Source organism: Zootoca vivipara, chromosome 2, assembly GCF_963506605.1.
Source record: "Zootoca vivipara chromosome 2, rZooViv1.1, whole genome shotgun sequence".
Taxonomy (NCBI): Eukaryota; Metazoa; Chordata; class Lepidosauria; order Squamata; family Lacertidae; genus Zootoca; species Zootoca vivipara.
The window spans coordinates 51,593,918-51,613,691 of NC_083277.1; the positions used below are offsets into that span (position 1 = coordinate 51,593,918).

The 19,774-nt window shown below is 41.5% G+C and overlaps 1 protein-coding gene across 1 annotated transcript; it reads right to left on the reverse strand.

Moving 5' to 3' along the window:
• Positions 1 to 263: 263 nt before the first annotated feature.
• Positions 264 to 19,716, reverse strand: WDR82 (WD repeat domain 82). The gene is made up of 9 exons (XM_035106107.2): positions 19,292 to 19,716; positions 12,587 to 12,684; positions 7,886 to 7,952; positions 7,642 to 7,741; positions 4,873 to 4,989; positions 4,320 to 4,475; positions 3,206 to 3,275; positions 2,835 to 2,977; positions 264 to 2,430 (listed from the first exon to the last, which is right to left on the reverse strand). Exons 1-9 carry the CDS (start codon positions 19,450 to 19,452, stop codon positions 2,401 to 2,403), a joined length of 942 nt encoding a protein of 313 aa, XP_034961998.1. The 5' UTR covers positions 19,453 to 19,716; the 3' UTR covers positions 264 to 2,400.
• Between the last annotated feature and the right edge of the window lie 58 nt (positions 19,717 to 19,774).

Here is a 19,774-nt window from a genome sequence, read left to right on the forward strand (position 1 = left end):
AGGGTCACTTTCATAACTGAACAGGCCTTAGAATCTTACCTACTGGCAGTGCAGTAGATCTTCATAAAATGTTTATCAATCTTAACATCTAGCAACTGCTTCAGAAGATGCATCTATTTTAGGTTCGGTAACTGGAAAAATTGATGACTTGCACACTTTGCTGGAAGGATATGTCCAAGAGTGAAGAAATACTGTAACCAGGAAACATTACATACATGGTGGGAACACTACTTGGCAAAGTTAATAGAGGACAGCAGTGCTCCTTGTGTCCAATACTGCAATTTATTCTTGACTAACGTATCTGTAAAGTCGTACACAAGCTGCAAATACAGGTTTACAAAATGAAACATGTAACTTAGGATACATAATACAGTTAACAAATATGAGTTCATTTGCAAGCAATGCTTTTCTTAAAAAATGGTTTGATCAAAACTAGCTCCTGGCAAAAGTAAATGCAGTACACGCAGTACACATACATCCCACTGCCTACTGAGAACCAGCTTCAGTAGAGTAGCAGCTTACTCAAGGTAAAAAGTAAAGCACTCATTGATTTCTCTTTTTGTAGCAGGGTGGGCAAGATTTTATGATTTAAAAAATTAACTGAAGTGCTCGTAGAAAAGAACACGCAGCTCAATGCAGCACCATGCCAATGAATTACTGCCAAGAACATAATTGATGTAATAGTGCTGCCCCTGGATCTCAACACTGCATCTGACAATCCTGCTAGTGCTGCCATACTGTGAATTAATACAGAAGCCAGGAGGTTGTGTGCTGATGCAGTTGAGGCAAATCCCTGAGCTGCAGCTCCCTGCATCCTTGAACTTTGGCAGGCTCAGGAGAGATCCAGCCATTATCTCTGCAGAGTAAGCAACCGCTGGACACAAACACAACAAAAAAACATTTTAAATTTAAATACAATTTAGTTAATAAGAAGGCAATTGGAGTTTTCTCCCCCAGCACCTCAAACGTAAAACATTACATTCCTCAGTACGGTTCCTGCGCAGCAGCTCTTTGGAGGATGTAGAGAACGCCTGGGATGCAGTACTGTAACATGTACCACCAGAGCACGTTCTAAATGCAAAGGAAAGTTCTCCAAAGGTGTGAACAACACTTAGCAAAGCCAGGACATAGCCAAAGGAAACATGGCTCATCAAAATGCTAGTAAGAGTGAGGGCTTCATGTGAGTTCAAAACTACTAGAGCATGAAGCACTGAAATTGTGCTTACTTCGATGATAATTATTGAAATGTGCAGGCTAGTGGTTTTAAGCACTTGGTAGTGAAGACTACAAAGCAGTAGGCCCAGATGCACATCACTATAATAGAACAGCTGACCTTGATTTCATTTCCTGTTGCCACATGGCATGCTTACTTACATGCCCCTTCGTTCACAAGCCAAGAAAGCAAACAAGCTGGAAACAAGCTGGAAATTCTGCAGTCCCATCAAGTTAGTTTGACAGAGTTAGTTAACTAAATTTGCACTAACAGAATGACCCCATTCACAATGGGTGGAAATATTTAGGGAAGGGGGCAGTACAAGCTGTACCTAGCCTTGGAGGAATGAAATGGAAATATGGAGAACAGGAAGACCGATGTGTGAAAGGCAGGTGAAGAACCAAGACTAATTCCACAATACTGTATTGGTCCAAATGTTACTTTTTAATATCTAAAAGTAAAAAAATATGCTCAACCCACCCACCCCCTCCCCATATTTACATAATCAGTTGCAATTACATTGAAAGAAGGGGTACAGAGAATGCATTTCCATCCAGTCTGTTTTTAAAAACATTTTACAGCTGAAAACTTCTTTATTGCTTAGGATCATCCACTCCAAGTCCCTGCATGTCCTTGACATTGCCATGTCAAGGAATAGAAAATGTCTAGGAAGTCTCATGGGAGTATTAGGAGCATAAGAAGCTTTCTCCAAGAATGGGGTAGTTGCTGTATATATGGCACAAAGGTTTATGTGGCACAAAGCACGTAAGGAGTGCAGAGTGTATTTTCTGTTGATATTTCAGACCAGAGAAAACATCTGGAAAGTTTGTTTTTAAACAAGCCCAGAATCCTAGGAGCTTACCATTGATAACCCTCACTTAAAACAAAAGGGACTGATGTATCAACATGTATTTGCTGTGCCAATATTCAACCAAAGCTCTGCTACAATTCGGGACAATACTTGCCAGGATCTCAAGTTCCTGAAGTGGTAGGTGGGCAGGCAAATGAAAAAATCCTTTTGAAGGGATGCAGCAAAGAGCCTGGCATACCAAAATATACACCAGATGTGCTGCATGGGAGCATTCAAGTCTCTGCAATGTAATCCCAATACTTCTATTACAGTCTTCACAAATATGTTGCTGTCAGTACAGTATGAAAGCTGTCCAATGGAAAAGATGAATCCGGAATTAGTCATCTATAGTGGGTAACCAAAAGGCCTGAAAGAAGAAACAAAATCAGTGTGATTCTAGTATGTCTGCCAATTTTCTAATTACAAAGAACTATTCAAGATAAATTGAGAGTTTATACTTCCTGCTTACATAGCCCATGTGCATTTTGAAGTGCACTGTTCTGTAAGTATGTTAAGGGGACAGGAGTGCAACACACAAGCCTCACCCCCATGTTCTCACAGCATCATATGCACACACAGGGTCCCTGATCTTCCACTGCAGGGGGCATGAATGCAAGTAGATTCCTCTGCAATCAACTCTGCTTTAACAAGGTCCTAATTCCTACAAAAAGCTGTATTCACTTTCAAACACCCATAAGGCGAGCCCATTTGTCCGAAGCATGCACATATTCAATTTGGCTGGGATTCTGTAGAAACATATTGTCTCCTTACCATATTGGAGCATGCACTGGCAAAGGTCATAAACCTTGGGTTGAACTGTAAACAGGTAATAGGGCCTGTGTGCTTCCCATCTAGCACTGCTACTTTCATTCCAGTCTCTCCATTCCAGACATGGATCTTCCCATCCTCTGATCCTGTAAATTGGATTATGCAATATTAGTATGAAGCACCAACAGGAGACCAATTAATTAAGCAGCCCAACTAATTTTCAACTGATGGCACACCCAATATATACAAAACAGCCAGATACACCCCAGAAGGGCAGAAATCTTTTTAGGCCATAGGCTGCATTGGAAGTGACACTGAAATTACTTTTCAAACTTGGTGTTCCACAGTTACATAAAGGAGTGTGGCTCTCTTACCAATCATTATAAACTGAGAGTCTGGGGTGAATGAAGCTTCCAGTGTAACAGCTTTTGTGTTGTTAAATCCCTGCAAAGGAAAAGGAAAAGTAAGTTTGGAGGGGAGAAAAGCAAGTCAATGCCTCAAGATAAGAAGCAAGAAACCACTAGAGTCCAGAAGATGATACACATGGAATCCTTTAGTTACCTGGGTTAAAAAGGGTGATCCAAGATTTTGGGAAGTAAATGGCAATTAGGCAGAGACTGTAAATATTTGAAGTATACTTGAAATTAAAGGGATATTAATAATAGAAACTGATGTGCCGACAATCTAGTCCATCCAGACCTAAAGAACTACTGGGTCCTTGATGAACTACTGTAGTAAAAGAGTTTGGCTCAACATAACCTTTGCCATACACAAGCAGCATGTGCAACACCTTGGGCTGATAAGGGAATGAGGAAGGCCTTCTATGGTGGCTTGGTGAATGATGAAGCTACTAAATGAGAGAAGCTAAGATGACATTACAGGAGAAAACTGGGTAAACAAAAGGAGGTGGAAAAAGTTGTTCCCACCTCTGATCAATATAAAAACCCATAAAGGACAGGAGCAGGGTAGGCTCACTTTGTCTCTCAAAGGATGGAGAAAGGACCATGAGATCCATTGATATTGATGGTCACTGTTAATTATGAACTACTATGAAACTTAGAATAATCAGGTCTTAAGTTGAAGAACAAGAGGACAGTAGGAGGATATTGCAATGCAATACCAAGAACTGTTATGTAAAGAATTCATGCTTTATCTGCTTTCTTTATCTATTACACTTGCATTGGGTATTCTGCTTAATAAATAACTGTTTCAGTTGCACTATTGACTCACTTGTCACTCTTATTGTTTTAAGCCTTGCCTGCTGGGCTGCAATACCAAACAGTTACGGTAACAGGTTTATGGAAGAAGCACCTGATAGTGCCTCCTAAAAATGTCTGTAGTATAAACATTTAGACAGAATGATTGTTGAAAGATGAACAGCTGAGGAATCTCTAAAACAATACTAGTGGATCTGTGCAATACATCTCACCTATAACTAAGGAAGTTCAAGATAGAGAGCTCCCCAGAAAGTAAGGAAAGCAGCCTCACCGCAAATGTATGAAGAACAGCTCCTTTAAAGGCATCTATGAGTCGGATGAACCCTCCATTGGTTGATATAAGAACAAGTTTACCATCACTGCTAAACTTCAAACCAGTCCACTCACAGGTTCGGTCATACTGCATCTTAAAGGTAGCAAATGGACCCTTCAAGAAAGAAAATCAAATGAGGGCATATAGCCGAACCACCTCAATCATTCTATTTATGAAAGTTAACATGAACCTGCACAAACGAATTGAATTATTTTTGTTGTGAGAAGACTGAAGGGAGCCAGTGAGCATCTCTTGGTCACTCGTATTCTGGCAAAGAATGCTGGTCTAGATAGACCCTGATCAGATAGGACATTCTTCAACATTAATGAAAACTCAGGACCACTTAACAAAAAATACGTTTTACTATAAGAGATCTAGAGTATGACTTTTGTTTTCTAGAGTTAAATGCATGATATCTGAATCACAGGAATTCTGCCCCTGTTATAGACATCATGTTTAGAGGATCTCTTGGGAATGTTTACAATCTCAAATGCACCTGAACATTGCATACCTTATCAAATGAGCGAAGATCATAAAGCTTCACCATTTCGGAATTGACCCCAGCTGCAAAAATCAGCCCCTCCGGATCAAATGAACACACGGGCTTCCCTTGAGGATGCATCAAGCCCTAGAATTTGGGAAATTAAAAGGAATTACTCCACAAAAAACAAAAAGTGTTACTTCTATTACTGTTAAATCACCTTTCTTTTTATTTTCTTTCTTTTTTCAGGTTTAAAAATTAACTTTATTTCTTATTAAAAACATCAACAAATCATAACCAAACACAAACCAAAAGGGAATTCTAACAAATCATATCAAATCACATCATAATAATTTCCCCCAAATCATAACAAACTAATACATACAAAAAGCAAAATTCTAACAAATCATATCAAATCAAATCATAAGGAGAGAAGAAAAAAAGAAAAAGAAAAGGGACAAAAAAGAAGAGAAAGAGAAATTTGAAAAGAAATAAAAGAATAAAAATCAACTTCCAAGCATGTTAATATCGGTTCCCTTTCAATATATAACATTTACCATGCCTCTTCCTTATTGTATGTAATTAAAAAATAACTTTTCACATTTTTCTTACATTATATGTCTATGTATTTGTATTCTTGTGGATCTCAGTCTAAGCAAATCACCCATTTCGAATTTATACCCTCCTTGCAAAAATAATCCTCCACATATCTCCATTCTTCTTTCAATTTTTGTTTTGGGAGCCTCCTAATTACTGCCGTCATTCTTGCTAAATTCATAAATTCTGCCAATTTAATACGCCACTCCTGAATTGATGGTATTCTCTTGTACGCTGCACAAGCGTACAAGAGAATATTTTTCCTATCGCTCAGGATATTATCAGGTATTAAGCTTAGTAAGAGGATCTCTGGCTTTTTCTCAAACGTCCACTTCAACATTTTTTTTTCAATTTGTCAGATTTCTGACCAAAATTTGGTAACCTTTGTACAACTCCACCAAAAATGGAAATAATTTCCTATTTTTTCTTTACACTTCCAGCATTTATCTGAATTGTTCCTATATATTTTTGCTAATTTTTCTGGCGTCAAATGCCACCTGTATGTCAATTTCATCATGTTTTCCCTTATTCCCATACAGGCCGTAAAATTCATGTCCACCCTCCACAATTTATCCTACTGACTCCTATATATTGTTCTCCCAACACCTTGTGCCCATCTTATCATATTTTTTTACTTCCTCATCCATTCTAATAAAAATTTGTATATTTTTGCCAATGGTTTAATGGAATTTTCAATCAATAATTCTCCACCCCCATTGTTCTACCCGGACACTGAGGTCCAGCGCCGAGGGTCTTCTGGCGGCTCCCTTGCTACGAGAAGCCAAGTTACAGGGAACCAGGCAGAGGGCCTTCTTGGTAGTGGCACCCACCCTGTGGAATGCCCTCCCACCAGAGGTCAAAGAGAACAACAATTACCAGACCTTTAGCAGGCATCTTAAGGCAGCCCTGTTTAGGGAAGCTTTTAATGTTTGATGGATTTCTGTATTTTAATGTTTTGTTGGAAGCCGCCCAGAGTGGCTGGGGGAACCCGGCCAGATGGGCGGGGTATAAATAATAAATTATTATTATTATTATCATCATCATTATGCGGGAATTTTGTCTTGTGCTTTTTGATGGGGACGGAGCCGAAGCGCGGCAGTGCAAACTTTGGCTCTGTTGGGCAGGGGGAGAGAGAAGCGGAGGATTGGACCGGTACTCCGCTTGTCCCTCCCCCCGCCCAACAGATCCGGCATTTGGCTCTGTCGGGCGGGGGAAGCGAGAAGCGGAGGATCGGACCCTCCCACCGCCCGGCAGATCCGGCAACCCCGGGATCTGTGCTTTCTGTCGGCGGTGGGGGAGAGAGGAACGAATGGGGAGAAAGGGCTGCTTTCTCCTCCTTCGTTCCTGTCCCCCTACCGCCGACAGCAAGGACAGGTCCCGGGGTTCGGAGAAGCGCTGCGCGTTTCTCCGTACCCCGGGATGTCTCCTTCCTGTCGGTGGCAGGGGGAGAGGATCGAAGGAAGAGAAATGGCTGCTTTCTCTTCCTTCGTTCCTCTCCCCCTGCCACCGACAGCAAGGAGAGCTGCGGGGCTGTTGCCGCCTGTCTGCCCGCCTTCCAGGGAGCCAAGCGCCGCCACTGCCGCCAGTCCCCCGGAGCCCATAGGAACACATTAATTAACTTTTAATGCGTTCCTATGGGAAACGGTGCCTCGCAAGATGAATTTTTTGTTGGACGAATTGACCGTCGGGACGAATTAAATTCGTCTAGCGAGGCACCACTGTATTTAGAAATCAAGTAATGTAACAGAGATATCCAATCAGATTTCAATGCTTCCTACAACTAGCTTGCTCTTCATAAATAGAATAATTCTCTTTATCCCAGAGTTGCAGCTTTTGACGAAGAAACTGGATACATTCCCAAAGGCTGAACATTGTGTGGGTAACAACCATGCACAAGGTTTAAAAATATTACTAAGAAGTGTGTGCATGGAGGGAGAATATTCTTTGGGACCACAACACATGGGGGTGTGTGTGTGTGAACATTTCCCTCCCCAGTTGTGATTCCAATGCTGAACCGCCACAAATTCTGACAATTAGTATTAGAGAAAAGGCTCAAATTGATGCACAGAACAGATTTATAGGCTTGTAATTCCTTTGGTAACACATCATCTTTTAGTGGAATTGAGTACTATGCTCTACAGTCTATTCTACATTCTGAAGCAGCCCTCCAGTGCACGTCATGCAGACTACCCAATATTTTACCTGGCAATTTGGAGAACGAAGATCCCAAAGTCTGATGGTCTTATCAAGCGACCCAGAAATAAAGGTGTCATCCACTGGAGACATGGATAGAGCAACAACTCTGAAAGCGAGATAAAAATAAATGACAAAAAAACCATTTTTTCATCTTTCATTCTTGCCAATTTAAACAGGATAAAATTCAACAAAATGCACTGTTATTCCTGCTTCTTTACCAGCAAAATTACGAGCGCACTACTCATCTTACCTCTTGTTATGTCCTGGGAAGTATCTGATGTATTTATTGTCGTGCAGAGAGAGGTATCTGATTGTATCTACAAGAAATCAACAATATTACCCTGCATCACCTGGCAGTAATAACAGCTTTTTTATTTCAATACACAGTTATTTTTCTTGAAACACAGTTATTGTGTGGGTTAAAACTGAAGCCATGAAGTACAGTCTTCTGGCATACCCTGATCAAAATAGTACAGTACTTGCTGTCCTATAGTTAAGTGACCCAGCATGAAAATGTTTTAGGTTTGAGCCAGTAGGAATAATATACTGTACTTTCTGTCTAAAAAATATAACCATTTCTCTACCTGCAGTTTGTTTAACTTTTAGCTGTGTTAAGAATTTAGCAGTCATGTAAACCTTATCCAACTGCCAACCACCTCAACTCAACAACTGCAGTTGAAATGAGAATTCTGGGATACTGAACTCTGAAAACTACTTCTGGATAAAAAGAAATGAACAGAAGTAAACAAGTAAAAGACAACTAAATAGCAATACTTAAACATGTATATAAACACAAATGGAACATTGAGATTGATCACTAGGATTATATTTGCAGTATTTCTCAATCAGTATTTTCAACATACTTAACTGTAATTGGAGTAAAAAAACCAAAAAAGTAAGTTATACAGCAGATAAAACTAATCTTGTAAAATTATTTCTCTGTCTTTACTCAAAGTTATATTTATAAATGTTGGTGTAAATAAGTCAGCTTCTCCAAAAGACAAACTATAGTGGGAGAGCAAATAAGATGAGAATTTCAAATCCCAAGTGGAAAGTAAGGATGCAGAACCCACACTTTGCAGCCCTTTAATCACATGAAAAATAATGGGCTAAGTATTTTCCAGTGAAACTGGTAAGAACATGCAGAGACACGTAACCACATTTTGAAGAACAATTTTGCAAGCCAAAAATGAATGCCCAGGACAGACATGCTAGTCTGAAGAGCCAACTCTCTACCATGCACACTGCAATGCACAGGTTTTTTAAGCTCCTGAATCTATTGTTTAAACACACACACATTTGAGAGACTCTGATGGTCTTTAAGTAGCAACAGTTACCTGGCACCAAACGAATGCAGGGAGGAAGCGCCTTGTTTTAGCAGATAAAGCTCTGTCCCAGGCAAGGCAGTGGCCTGTACAGTTATCTCCTGTACCGGGTGGTATCATAGACCCTCAAACTGTACAAACTACTACCTCAGCCTGGAATCAGGCAGGTAGAATTAGGCTTGAAAAGTGAGAAATTCTTCATAGAGGAGTACATCAGCAGAGCTGGTTCGAGCAGAAATTCAGAAGCACCTAAATATTAATTCAAACACACAAATTGTGGCAAGCCTCCTGCAGGAAAGGAATGACTTGCCTGCCTCTTCCAAGAACATGTCCATACTGATTGAGTTCTTGAAATGCTTCAGACATTCGAGATAGATACCTTTTGAAGCACATATCAGTGATACAAGGTAGAAAAATTTTCTAATGTTTTTTTCCATTTGTAAAAATCCATTATTTCATAAAATTCATTAGTTACACATAAAACAGTCAAACTCTGCAATTTCAAAGTTGTGATTAACATTTTGTAGATGACTATCCCTCAGAAGTGTGCATGAATATGTAATTAAAATAAATACATTTTTGTGTGTTTGTTTTCTTTTAAATTTTAAACCCTGAGTTGTAGCCAAGCCTAGTCATACTCAAAGTAGACCAACTGAAATTATTAAATCTAGGGTCAGTGTCAACTATTCCATACTACTAGCAGAAGTCAGCACAATGACTCCCACTAGTGCAATGGGACCCCACCCAAAGCTGCTCTGGAGGGGCGGGAGAACACTAAGAACAGCATGTCGTGGGAGAAGAGAGGAGATCATTCCATAAGGCAAGCAGAAAATGCTAGTGCTGACAGAACAACATCCTTCATACAACAATGAATTCCACCCGTTAGTAATGTCCATTAAGTTCAACAGGTCTACTCTGAAAAGGACTAGCACTGGACACAGTCCTATGTAAGGAAATGTATGTTGTCAAGCTGTTATATCTCGAAATGTATTTTCAAGTAAAGCTTTGGATTGAATACAGCATTACAACTTCAATGGATAAGTTTACATGCAACCCTGGTAGTGCTATACAGATGAGCCTCAACTAGCCCAAACATGATTCACCCAATCCCCGCTTCTTATTTTTACTAAATCAATCAATTATGTAAAATCAGACTCAATTGATTTAGGATATGGAAATTATTTATTTTTAATTTATTTGTTTATACGCCATCTTTCTTCCAAGGATCTAAAGGTGCATATAGTTCTCCCCTGAACTTCCATTTTATCATCACATCAACTTGTGAGGCAAGTTAAAGTGAGAGGCAGTAACTAGTCTAAGGGTACACACTGAGCTTTAAGACAGAGTGGGGTTTGTACCTTAGTCTCTCAGGCCCTAGTCCAACACTCTAACCAGTGCACCATGCTGGTTCTGGAAAACCCACATCACTGCATACTTTAACACTGACAACCATGGCTGAGGACTGTTTAATAATCAAGGAATGTACACTCATTTTGTTTTTTAAAAAGAAAAGTTAAGGAGCCATATCATAATTTTGTACACCCAGCAAGAGAAGGAAGGATGTGGTTAATTACTGCTATGGTATCACCTCTATGCAGAGGCCAGAAAGATTGGCGAGTTCTGAATTTTAAGCTTTAGATTAAAAAACTCAAGTTATTATTCATAATACTTTTATGACCCTCCATGAATGCCTACAATGCTTCTCAGATAATTTTTAGAATATTAATTCCTTGATAATCAGCTTGACTATTCTTTAGGATACCAAGTATCTCAACATCTTACTCTCAGGTTATAACTGCTGAATTTGACAAAAGTTTTATTATTTTACTCAAGGTGTTACTACAAAATAAATTCCTTGTTGTTGTTGTTTAGTCGTGTCCGACTCTTCGTGACCCCATGGACCATAGCACGCCAGGCATTCCTTGTACTTACAGCTTAAATTGACAGAACTTAAAAAGGATAAATTTAGAAGTTTGCCCTACAAAGGGTGAAAAACCTCCACCCTGTAGGCACAGGACCCAAAATGGCAAGCAAGGCTGCTTTCCCCAAACATGCCCACCCACCCGACACCTGATGTCATATATATGAAGACAAGTGTGGGACAGGTAAGGATGTGGCTACAAAATAACAACTGGGAGCTTAAATCAGCACCACCAGCAAGCTTTACTAGAACTGGTTGCACTAAGGCAGGATTCCTCATCCTCGGCCCTCCAGATGTTTTTGGCCTACAGTTCCCATGATCCCTAGCTACCAGGACCAGTGGTCAGGGATGCTGGGAATTGTAGTCTCAAAAACATCAGGAGGGCCGAGGTTGAGGAAGCCTTGCACTAAGGGGTTTCCCATTGAGCCCAGTTTTGTCCATTTGCAAGGTGTAGTGTTAAATCAAATCGTACTCACAAATGGACTTTAAAGGTGCTCACTGTAACTGCCAATAGTCAGAGGGTGGCCCACAGGGGTATGTGGGTGAGGGAATGAAGCTGGCCAACAGGGGGGTGGGGAAATCAATTTCTCACCACTTCCCTAGGATGAAAAGCAAGCTAGAGAACTTGTTCAGTGTTTTAGTCAAGCATGGTTTGTTCAAATGCTTAAATGTCAACTTAAGGAAACAACATTATCAAGTTAAAAGTAAGTAATTAATGATTACCCACTAGATAAATGGTAGATGAGAAGCAGAAACTGTTCATCTGTATTAGAGTATGAACAGGGATATTGAATGGATGGAACAAGCCAGGTTTGGGGATGAGAGAGCTGTTGGGAGAGTGGAGCAAACATGTCAATAGTTGAGGATAGGGTTGCACTGGTAGGATGGGATATAAATTCAATAAATAAACTGAAGGTGGGAACTGCAGAATCTGCAGAGTAAGCACAACAACAGAAGTGAGGAGACTACAGTAGTTTGGGGGAAATGGATTAGACTGAAAAAGAAGCAGGAAAAGTGTGGGAAGGATAGATTGAGTAGGGGAAAAAATCAAAGCCCATATTCATAAATCTCTTTCAGGTTTACGTTTCTGCACAAGACAAGCTCAAATACTAAAAATGTACATCTGATGTGACCAACAGAACCCAGTCTGATGAAGATAATCAACATCGTTAACCACATAGACATGTAGACAAAGAGTCAAAAATCCACTGTAACATTTTTAGGAAGAGAAATGAATTTACAGACCCCAATATATATTCCTAAGTAAATATATTTAGGGTTGGGGAAAACAGAAATGGGGGCAAGTACTAAGGCTGCAATTGTAACCTCATATACCTGGAAGTAAGTCATACTCAACTCAATAGGACGTACTTCTAAGTAGACATGGTTAGAATTGCACTATAAGCCAGTAGCAAATTTAAGAGAAATCTGCATACATGTTTAGCTTCCATCAAATCAATGTTTCAGGCTTTCATTTCACCCTGATTAACAGTTCAGTCAATAATTGACTAAGGATTCTCTTTAAAATAATGCCTTAGAGATTAATCCCTAAGAGCATGGAAAATATTCATTTACCTTCTAAAAGCTTTAATGAATAAACCACTCAATGTAGTCAAGCCCAATCTTTTCCTCAAGTCTTCAGTAATTATTATCTATCCCTGCCAAAAAGCAGGTAGATATTAGAGACAATGAATAGATCACTTACCATCTATTTTATTGGAACTGTACACCACAGTGTTGGCAGCATGCGTGTATCTGATGAGATCCACTCCATACTTTTTACTGTATAGTGTTCTCTTAGGTCTGCCAGGAAGAAATACAAGAACGATTATACTTGTTCCAACATATAAGAACTCCGCTTAGCCATATCAAAACCTTTAAAAAAGCAATTGAACACCTTCACTCAAAGAAGACAACTGCCATTTTAAGATTGCCGTTTCTCTCTCCTTTGATTACCACAAAATGAACTGTGACTAACAAATGATTTTTTTACATGCTAGCATATGCCATTAAATAAAGAGATTGTGGGGCTAGCAACAGTTCCAATGAATATCTGGTCAGATTCAAAGCAAGCTCACTTCAAACCATGGTGTCTTAAGCTGGTTTGTTAAACCACTTAAGAGTTTACAGGTGAAACTCGAAAAATGAGAATATCGTCGAAAAGTGCATTTATTTCAGTAATGCAACTTATTTTCTTTTAATTTTTACAAATGCTTTCTTTTGGAAATTCCACAATAATAAAACAAATAGTTACAATAATACAAAAATAAACATCACTATTACATTTCATTAATTACATTCCATTTATAATTGACCCGCCTAACGACAAATAATTACAACAAATAAAGGCTTGACATATCTTGCTTTGCATGTCATGCATCTATCTCGTATATTGGTTTCACCTTTTAAGTTGCACTACTGAAATAAATGCACTTTTCGACAATATTCTCATTTTTCGAGTTTCACCTGTATAATAAATCCTGGCCCATATGACACAAGCAAAGATTCAGAGAAAAGTGAAACCAGATGTAGTCAAAAACTTCCTTCTGGCTACACAGAGGTAGGGGAGAGACGGCGGCAATGCATAAGCCTTATTTCAGCTCCTGGATGATGTGCAGACACAACCCAAATCAGAGTTCTAGATCTAATCTTCCACTACAGTAAGAAATTCCCTCACATCTGTCAAATATTGTAACATATGCAAAAGGACTTTGCTCTTTACTTTACAAATAGCCAGGCAGAAGTAGCACAACAAACCAGCACTTATTTTGCCTGGTCCAGAGCTCAGCACGATATAGAAGACCTCTCCTTACCAAAGTTCTATAACACATGGAGAAAACTTGGGGGAGGGGAAGGTTAAGAGGAAGTCATAAACATGTTTGGCTACTGAGTCATGTCAGTATTTCTGAATCTTTACCCAGGAAATTTAAAAGCAAGCATTGTAGCCTGCTGCAAGAAGAGATTTGTTATCTGTCTCATCATAAAAACTATATATTGGCCAGGAGCTTATGAACTTTATGGATGAGTCAATTTTGAACTTGGGCCTTCTGCATCAAAACCCAGTCTAGATACAGGCTAAGTCACTTTGAATGTACTAGTAAACTATAGTTTAGTATTATCGGAATTAGCCATGGGATACACCAGGAAGGGGTAGTCAGAAGCATCTACAGTCGTACCTTGGTTTTCGAATGGAATCCATTCTGGATTAGAAAACCAAGACGCAGCTTTTGATTGGCTGCAGGAAAACTTCCTGCACTCAACTGTAAGCCGCGGAAGACGTTTGGGTTCCAAAGAACTCACTTCTGGGTTTGCGCAGTTCGAGAGCCAAAATGTTCGAGTCGCAAGGCGTTCGACAACCAAAGTATGACTGTATTTTTAATTTTAATTCCTCCTTGTCTGCACTCCAGGAAATCTGGCTTGATTCAACAGATTCATGTAGGAATTATAAACCATGGTTAGAGAGTTTAATCAGAGTCCCAACTTTGGACATAACTGTAGCTAGTTTAAAATGGAAAGAAACAAACCAAACCCCCGTGTTGCAAACAGTGCAACATTCCGGAAACACTGTCCGACTAGTTCACTGAATACTTCAGTTACTTTGGAACTTTGGAAGACGACAAGTTCGCTGACTACTTTAACTACTTTGGAACTTTGCATACACAAAGCTTTTCAACTTGTTTCTTATTGAATGACTTTCTGCCATTTGGTTCCATTCATATCAACAGGGACTCACAGAGACCTATTGGAATTGTTTACATGCGATTTATATTATACAGTGGTGCCTCGCTAGACTACTTTAATTCGTTCCAGGACTCAATTCGTCTAGCGAGTCCCGGTTTCCCATAGGAATGCATTGAAACTTAATCAATGCGTTCTATGGGGTCTGGGGGACTGGTGGCGGGGCAGGCAGGCAGGCGCTTGCTCTCTTGTCTGCCTGCCTGCCTTCCCCACCGCCTGTCACATGAAGATCGGTAGGCGCTGCTTGCCGGGGCTTGTCAACCCCGGCAAGCAGCGCCCGCCGCTCTTCAGCTCCGGGGGACAGAGCCGAAGATCGGTGGGCGCTGCTTGTCGGGGTTGCCTGCTTGCCTTTGCCAAGGAAGCGCCCGCTGCCGCCGAGCCGAAGGAGGGGAGAAGCGGAGGAATGATCCGGCAGAGACCAGCGGAACACAAAGGGGAACCAGCTGTAGCGTGGAAAGAAGGCAAAGGAAGATCAGCTGGCAGGCGCTGACAGCTGCTCTTCCTTTGCCTCTTCCCCGCTAGACAAATGCCTTTGGGATTGCGATCAGAGGTTGACTCGCAGCTGCTTCGTCTTTTTATGGCCACGCTTCGCAAGACGAAGCGGCGGCCATAGAAAACCTTGTCGTCTTGCGAGGCAACCTCCGATTGCAAAACCCTTTCATCTAGCGAAAATTTCGTCTAGCAGGGCATTCGTCTAGCAAGGCACCACTGCATATATTTGACATTACATATGTTGTAAATACATTATGTTCGTTTGAATTTGGTCACGTGTTGCCCTGTTTTTTGTTTCAGTTTAAAATTGAAAGCAGAAGCCCTCAAGCTCCTCCTTCTCACAGCAAAAGGAATGGTGGGAATGCATAAGCCAGGTGTATAAACCATGGCTTATAGTGGTAGATTATAGTATTTAAGCAATAAACATGAATAAATTTTATTTTCAAACTTGTTGATACTGTAACATAAGTAGGGGAATGAAAATTATGTTCTTGCTAAGTGAAAGGATGTATGTGCCACTTCTATTACATCTAGCACTCAAAAATTCATTGCACTCTGGTACGGTATGTTATGTCCTCTTCAAACTGACAGAAGCATTAGGTGAAGCTGGGACACTTAATTTCAATTTGTCTATCTGTGGTCAGAGTGAGAATCAACAGAGTAGAAGAACAAATATAAATAGAGCATGTAAACTGTGATTCAACAATAGGTGGCAAAATCACCTTTTTATTTATTATTTATTAAACAATTTATATACTGTATAACCACCTCTAAGCAGTGTACAAGAAATATAGTACACAAAAAGGAAATTTTTGATAGAACTATAAAATTGGTCAGAACTATAACAATACTTCAATTAAAATGTCTTCAGTAGTTCAACAGTGAAGGGGGCTGTCTGACTTCAGTTGGAAAGGAGTTCCATAAAATTGAGCCCACAATGAAGTGAGAGGGTAAGGAACTCTTTTTGGCTTGATACACACTCCCCTTGGGGAAAGGGAGGAAACGAACTGTATGTGTCACCAATGCAAGATCATAGGACTGCTTTCAATTATTAAAAAGGCATTTATTTAGTCTAAGAACTGCCTTAAACAAGGAGAAAATAAAGCTTGGAGCTACACAACAACACATAGTCTGATTACATGTGAGTGTGCTTTTCATTGATGTCTCACTTCATAAGCTCTGGACACTCTTGCTGGGGGCAACCAATTTAACAAGTAAATGATTTTTTCCTTTGAAATTTGAAAAATTGCTTTAAACCTAAATCAGACAGATACAAAATAATATGGGTTTCAGTAGAAGAAACCTTTTTTTAAATAGCAAAGATAGCTTCATTATTGGCAAAGATTTCACCATCCTCAAGGGTGACTGCAAAATATTATTTGATGCTCTCAGAATGAAATCAGAAACCCTGATTCCTATTCAGCAGTAGACTGAATTGGAACTGCCCGTGTCAGCTAATGGAGTTAAGTACTTGTACATGGAAAAGAGCAGACTCTTCAGGAGGGGAGAGCCGTAAATATGGGAACTCTGTCTACAAAAGAGAACAGTATAAATCATGGAGTAGAACTGATGACAGACAGATTTATTATATATCTATGTATAGTAAGAAATACTATTAATACACTTATTTTGAAAAACCCTATCTCACTGAATTTTAATAATAATAATAATAATAATAATAATAATAATAATAATAATAATAATGTGTCTTTAAAAGTTTTGGAAATTTTGTTTCCCTTCTTGATTCCTCAAGAAGAAGAGTTTGGATTTGATATCCTGCTTTATCACTACCCTAAGGAGTCTTATAGTGGCTAATATTCTCCTTTCTCTTCCTCCCCCACAACAAACACACTGTGAGGTGTGATGTGGCTTAGGGTCTTCCATACCCATGCCATCCCTTTCCCTGTGTGGACACTATATGCACAACCTCAGTTCCCAAAATCTGGTGTGTGCTGGGACCACATGCATTAAAATGAATGTGTCTAACCACCAACCCACCCCCAACAAAGTGAAGCAAGCTAGATACAGCAGGAAAGGGGGAAACCTCTTTGCCCCGCCTCCACAATACCACTGGTGGTTGGCTGTCAACAGAAGACATGGAGCCCCCAACCTCTGGCAGAAAAAACCTCCCTTGTAATCTACCCTCCAGCAGAGGCATACCTAGGGCCCCTTGTGCTCTTGAGCTGTATCCCCCGCCCCCACCCCCAAATCTGAGCAGCAGGTGAGTTTGCCTGGACAAGAAGAACATGTCTCCTTGGGGCTGAATGGGGCAGCTGCACTGTTTCCTGCCTGGTAGCTGCTCTGAGGACCCTTTCCGTCCCCTCCAGCAGAAAAACAAGGCAGGACCTGGAGAGGTGAGCCAGGGGCACTCCAGGTATCATAGGAGGGTTCTGCTAGGTGAAGTTTGTGCCCCTAGCAAGGGCAGTTTTCGCCAACCCCTAGGTACGCCTCTACCCCACAGAAGCACAGATTAGGAAGTGGGGTAGGAACTACTTTATTAGTGTACCAGACTTAGTAAGCAAGCTGAAGAAAATTCTGTTATAGGTGTGATGCTGAAAATATCACATTCACTAGGATTTGGTATTCACATTGTCTCAATGTTTTGGTCTCACATATAAAAACAAGCAAGTGGTTCAAAAAAGGTGCTTTCTGTATCAACTTTAACAAGACACTGAGTGAGAAGGAAAGAAAACTGAACACAAGCCTTTATAAATGCATTTTAATTCAAACCCACTAACAGGAGCAGCAAATTGCATTTGCAAGAATACAGTACTTTATAATCACCGAATCATTTAGCAGGGCAACACAAACACAGTCGTGTCTGACACAACTGCCGGTATAATTTCATCTTCATTTTCTCACAATGATAAAAAGGAAAGGGCAGCTACTTACCAGTCTATCTATTCTACAGCATTATATCTGGTGCTACTGATGGGACAGTTAGACTCACTTCATGCTCCTCTGCTGACACAACCATATTCCAACGGAGGTACTGTTTTTATACATCACGCCTTTCTCCACTCAGCCCCCCCCCCCGTTTACCTACATCCCTAACATATCCATGTGCTAAAGATCCCACAATAATGCTATCTTGTTGAAGTCGCCATCAACATAGATTTCCTCCTAAACCTAGGACCTAGTCAGTTCAGTCAGCAACCAAGCACACTGCTTATTTGCATAGGTAAATACAAAGGTTAGGGAGCACAATCCTCAATATAGCTAGGGAGGGGAACCCAATCATAGAACTGTAGAGTTGGAAGGTACCCAGGGATCATGTAGCCCAACCCCCTGCAATGCAGGAATTATTCTTTCTTTGGCGATCATTTATAGCAGAGTAAGATTGTCTTCCATAAACACGGTTTTAACAATGAGTCCGTAAGTGACTGTGGGGACCAATTCTAGATCCACACGTCCTCCCACAGCGGGGACATTGGTTTCTGGGCGGGAGTTGATCATGGTGTGGATTTGCCAAGCGTGCCTTCCTCTTAGCACACTACTCCCTTGTGTCCTGAGTTCGAGTGTCTTCAAAGCCCATGACACCTTTGGTAAAGGCTGTTCTCCAACTGGAGCACTCGCAGGCCAATGTTTCCCAGTTGTCACCACATACCAGGATCAACCTTGGCGTTATCAGCACTATGCTAAGCAACTGAGCTATCTAGGCTGACAAACCAAAGGCTTTTCCTTTAAGATGTACAACTTGCTTTTCTCTATGGCAAGAAACACCACCAATGCTTATAGAGCACTTGCACTTTCCCAAGAATATTAGAAGATAAGACAGGCCCTACTTACAGATCTCACAGTGTGATGAGGAGGCGGGATACAAAAGGGAGGGGGGGGAAATAAACTATGCCCTCGGTTCCTCCGTCCTTGGAAGCCGGGGCATCCCACCAACCCGAGGCGCTTCTTGTCCTTCAGCCGGTCCTGCCAACAACACACCCACACCGGTCCCCAAGCCACCCTCCTCCACAAGTATCCTCAGATGCCGAGAACCGGTTTATTTTAAATGTTCTAAATTTCTCTCTTCAAGCCCCCTCCCCCGCCCGCTCCACTGACTCCCCTTCACCCGCGAAAGGTCTGAAAGGCCTCCTCCCGTCTTCAGAGAAGATCTTTCTCTCTCCTTCCCTTCCTCCCCCCCCCCCACGCCTGACCGGGCCTGCCCGCCCCCTCCCTGTACACTCACTTGCCCTCCTGGCAGTCGTAGAGCACGATGGAGTCGTCGTCGCTGCTGGAGATGACGGTCTCGCCGTTGGGGCTGAAGTCGAAGCAGTTGATCTTGTCCGAGTTCTCGCGGAACACTTTGGCCACGCGGAAGCTCCGCAGCACATTGTCCGTCAGCTTCATGCCGCCGCCGACGCCGCGGGAGGAGGGAGGGAGCCGGCGGGGCCTGCACGCCGAAGAGGGCGCGGGGAAAGCGGGAAGAGCCTGCCTCGCGGCGGAGGGAGAGGAGGAAGCCGCGGGGAGGAGACGCTGGTCGGGCGGAGAAGCTGGTCGACGGCGCCCTCAGGCGGGCTCGAGTCAAGCTGTGGGCGGCAGGAGGAGAAGGCGGCGGCGGCGGCAGTTGCAGCAGCGGCGGAGGCTACTCATTGTGTCCGCCATTTTGCGGCTCCAGGGGGCCGTGTGAGGAGAGCGGGAGGGAGGAGGGGAGGGTGGCGCGCCGCACGGA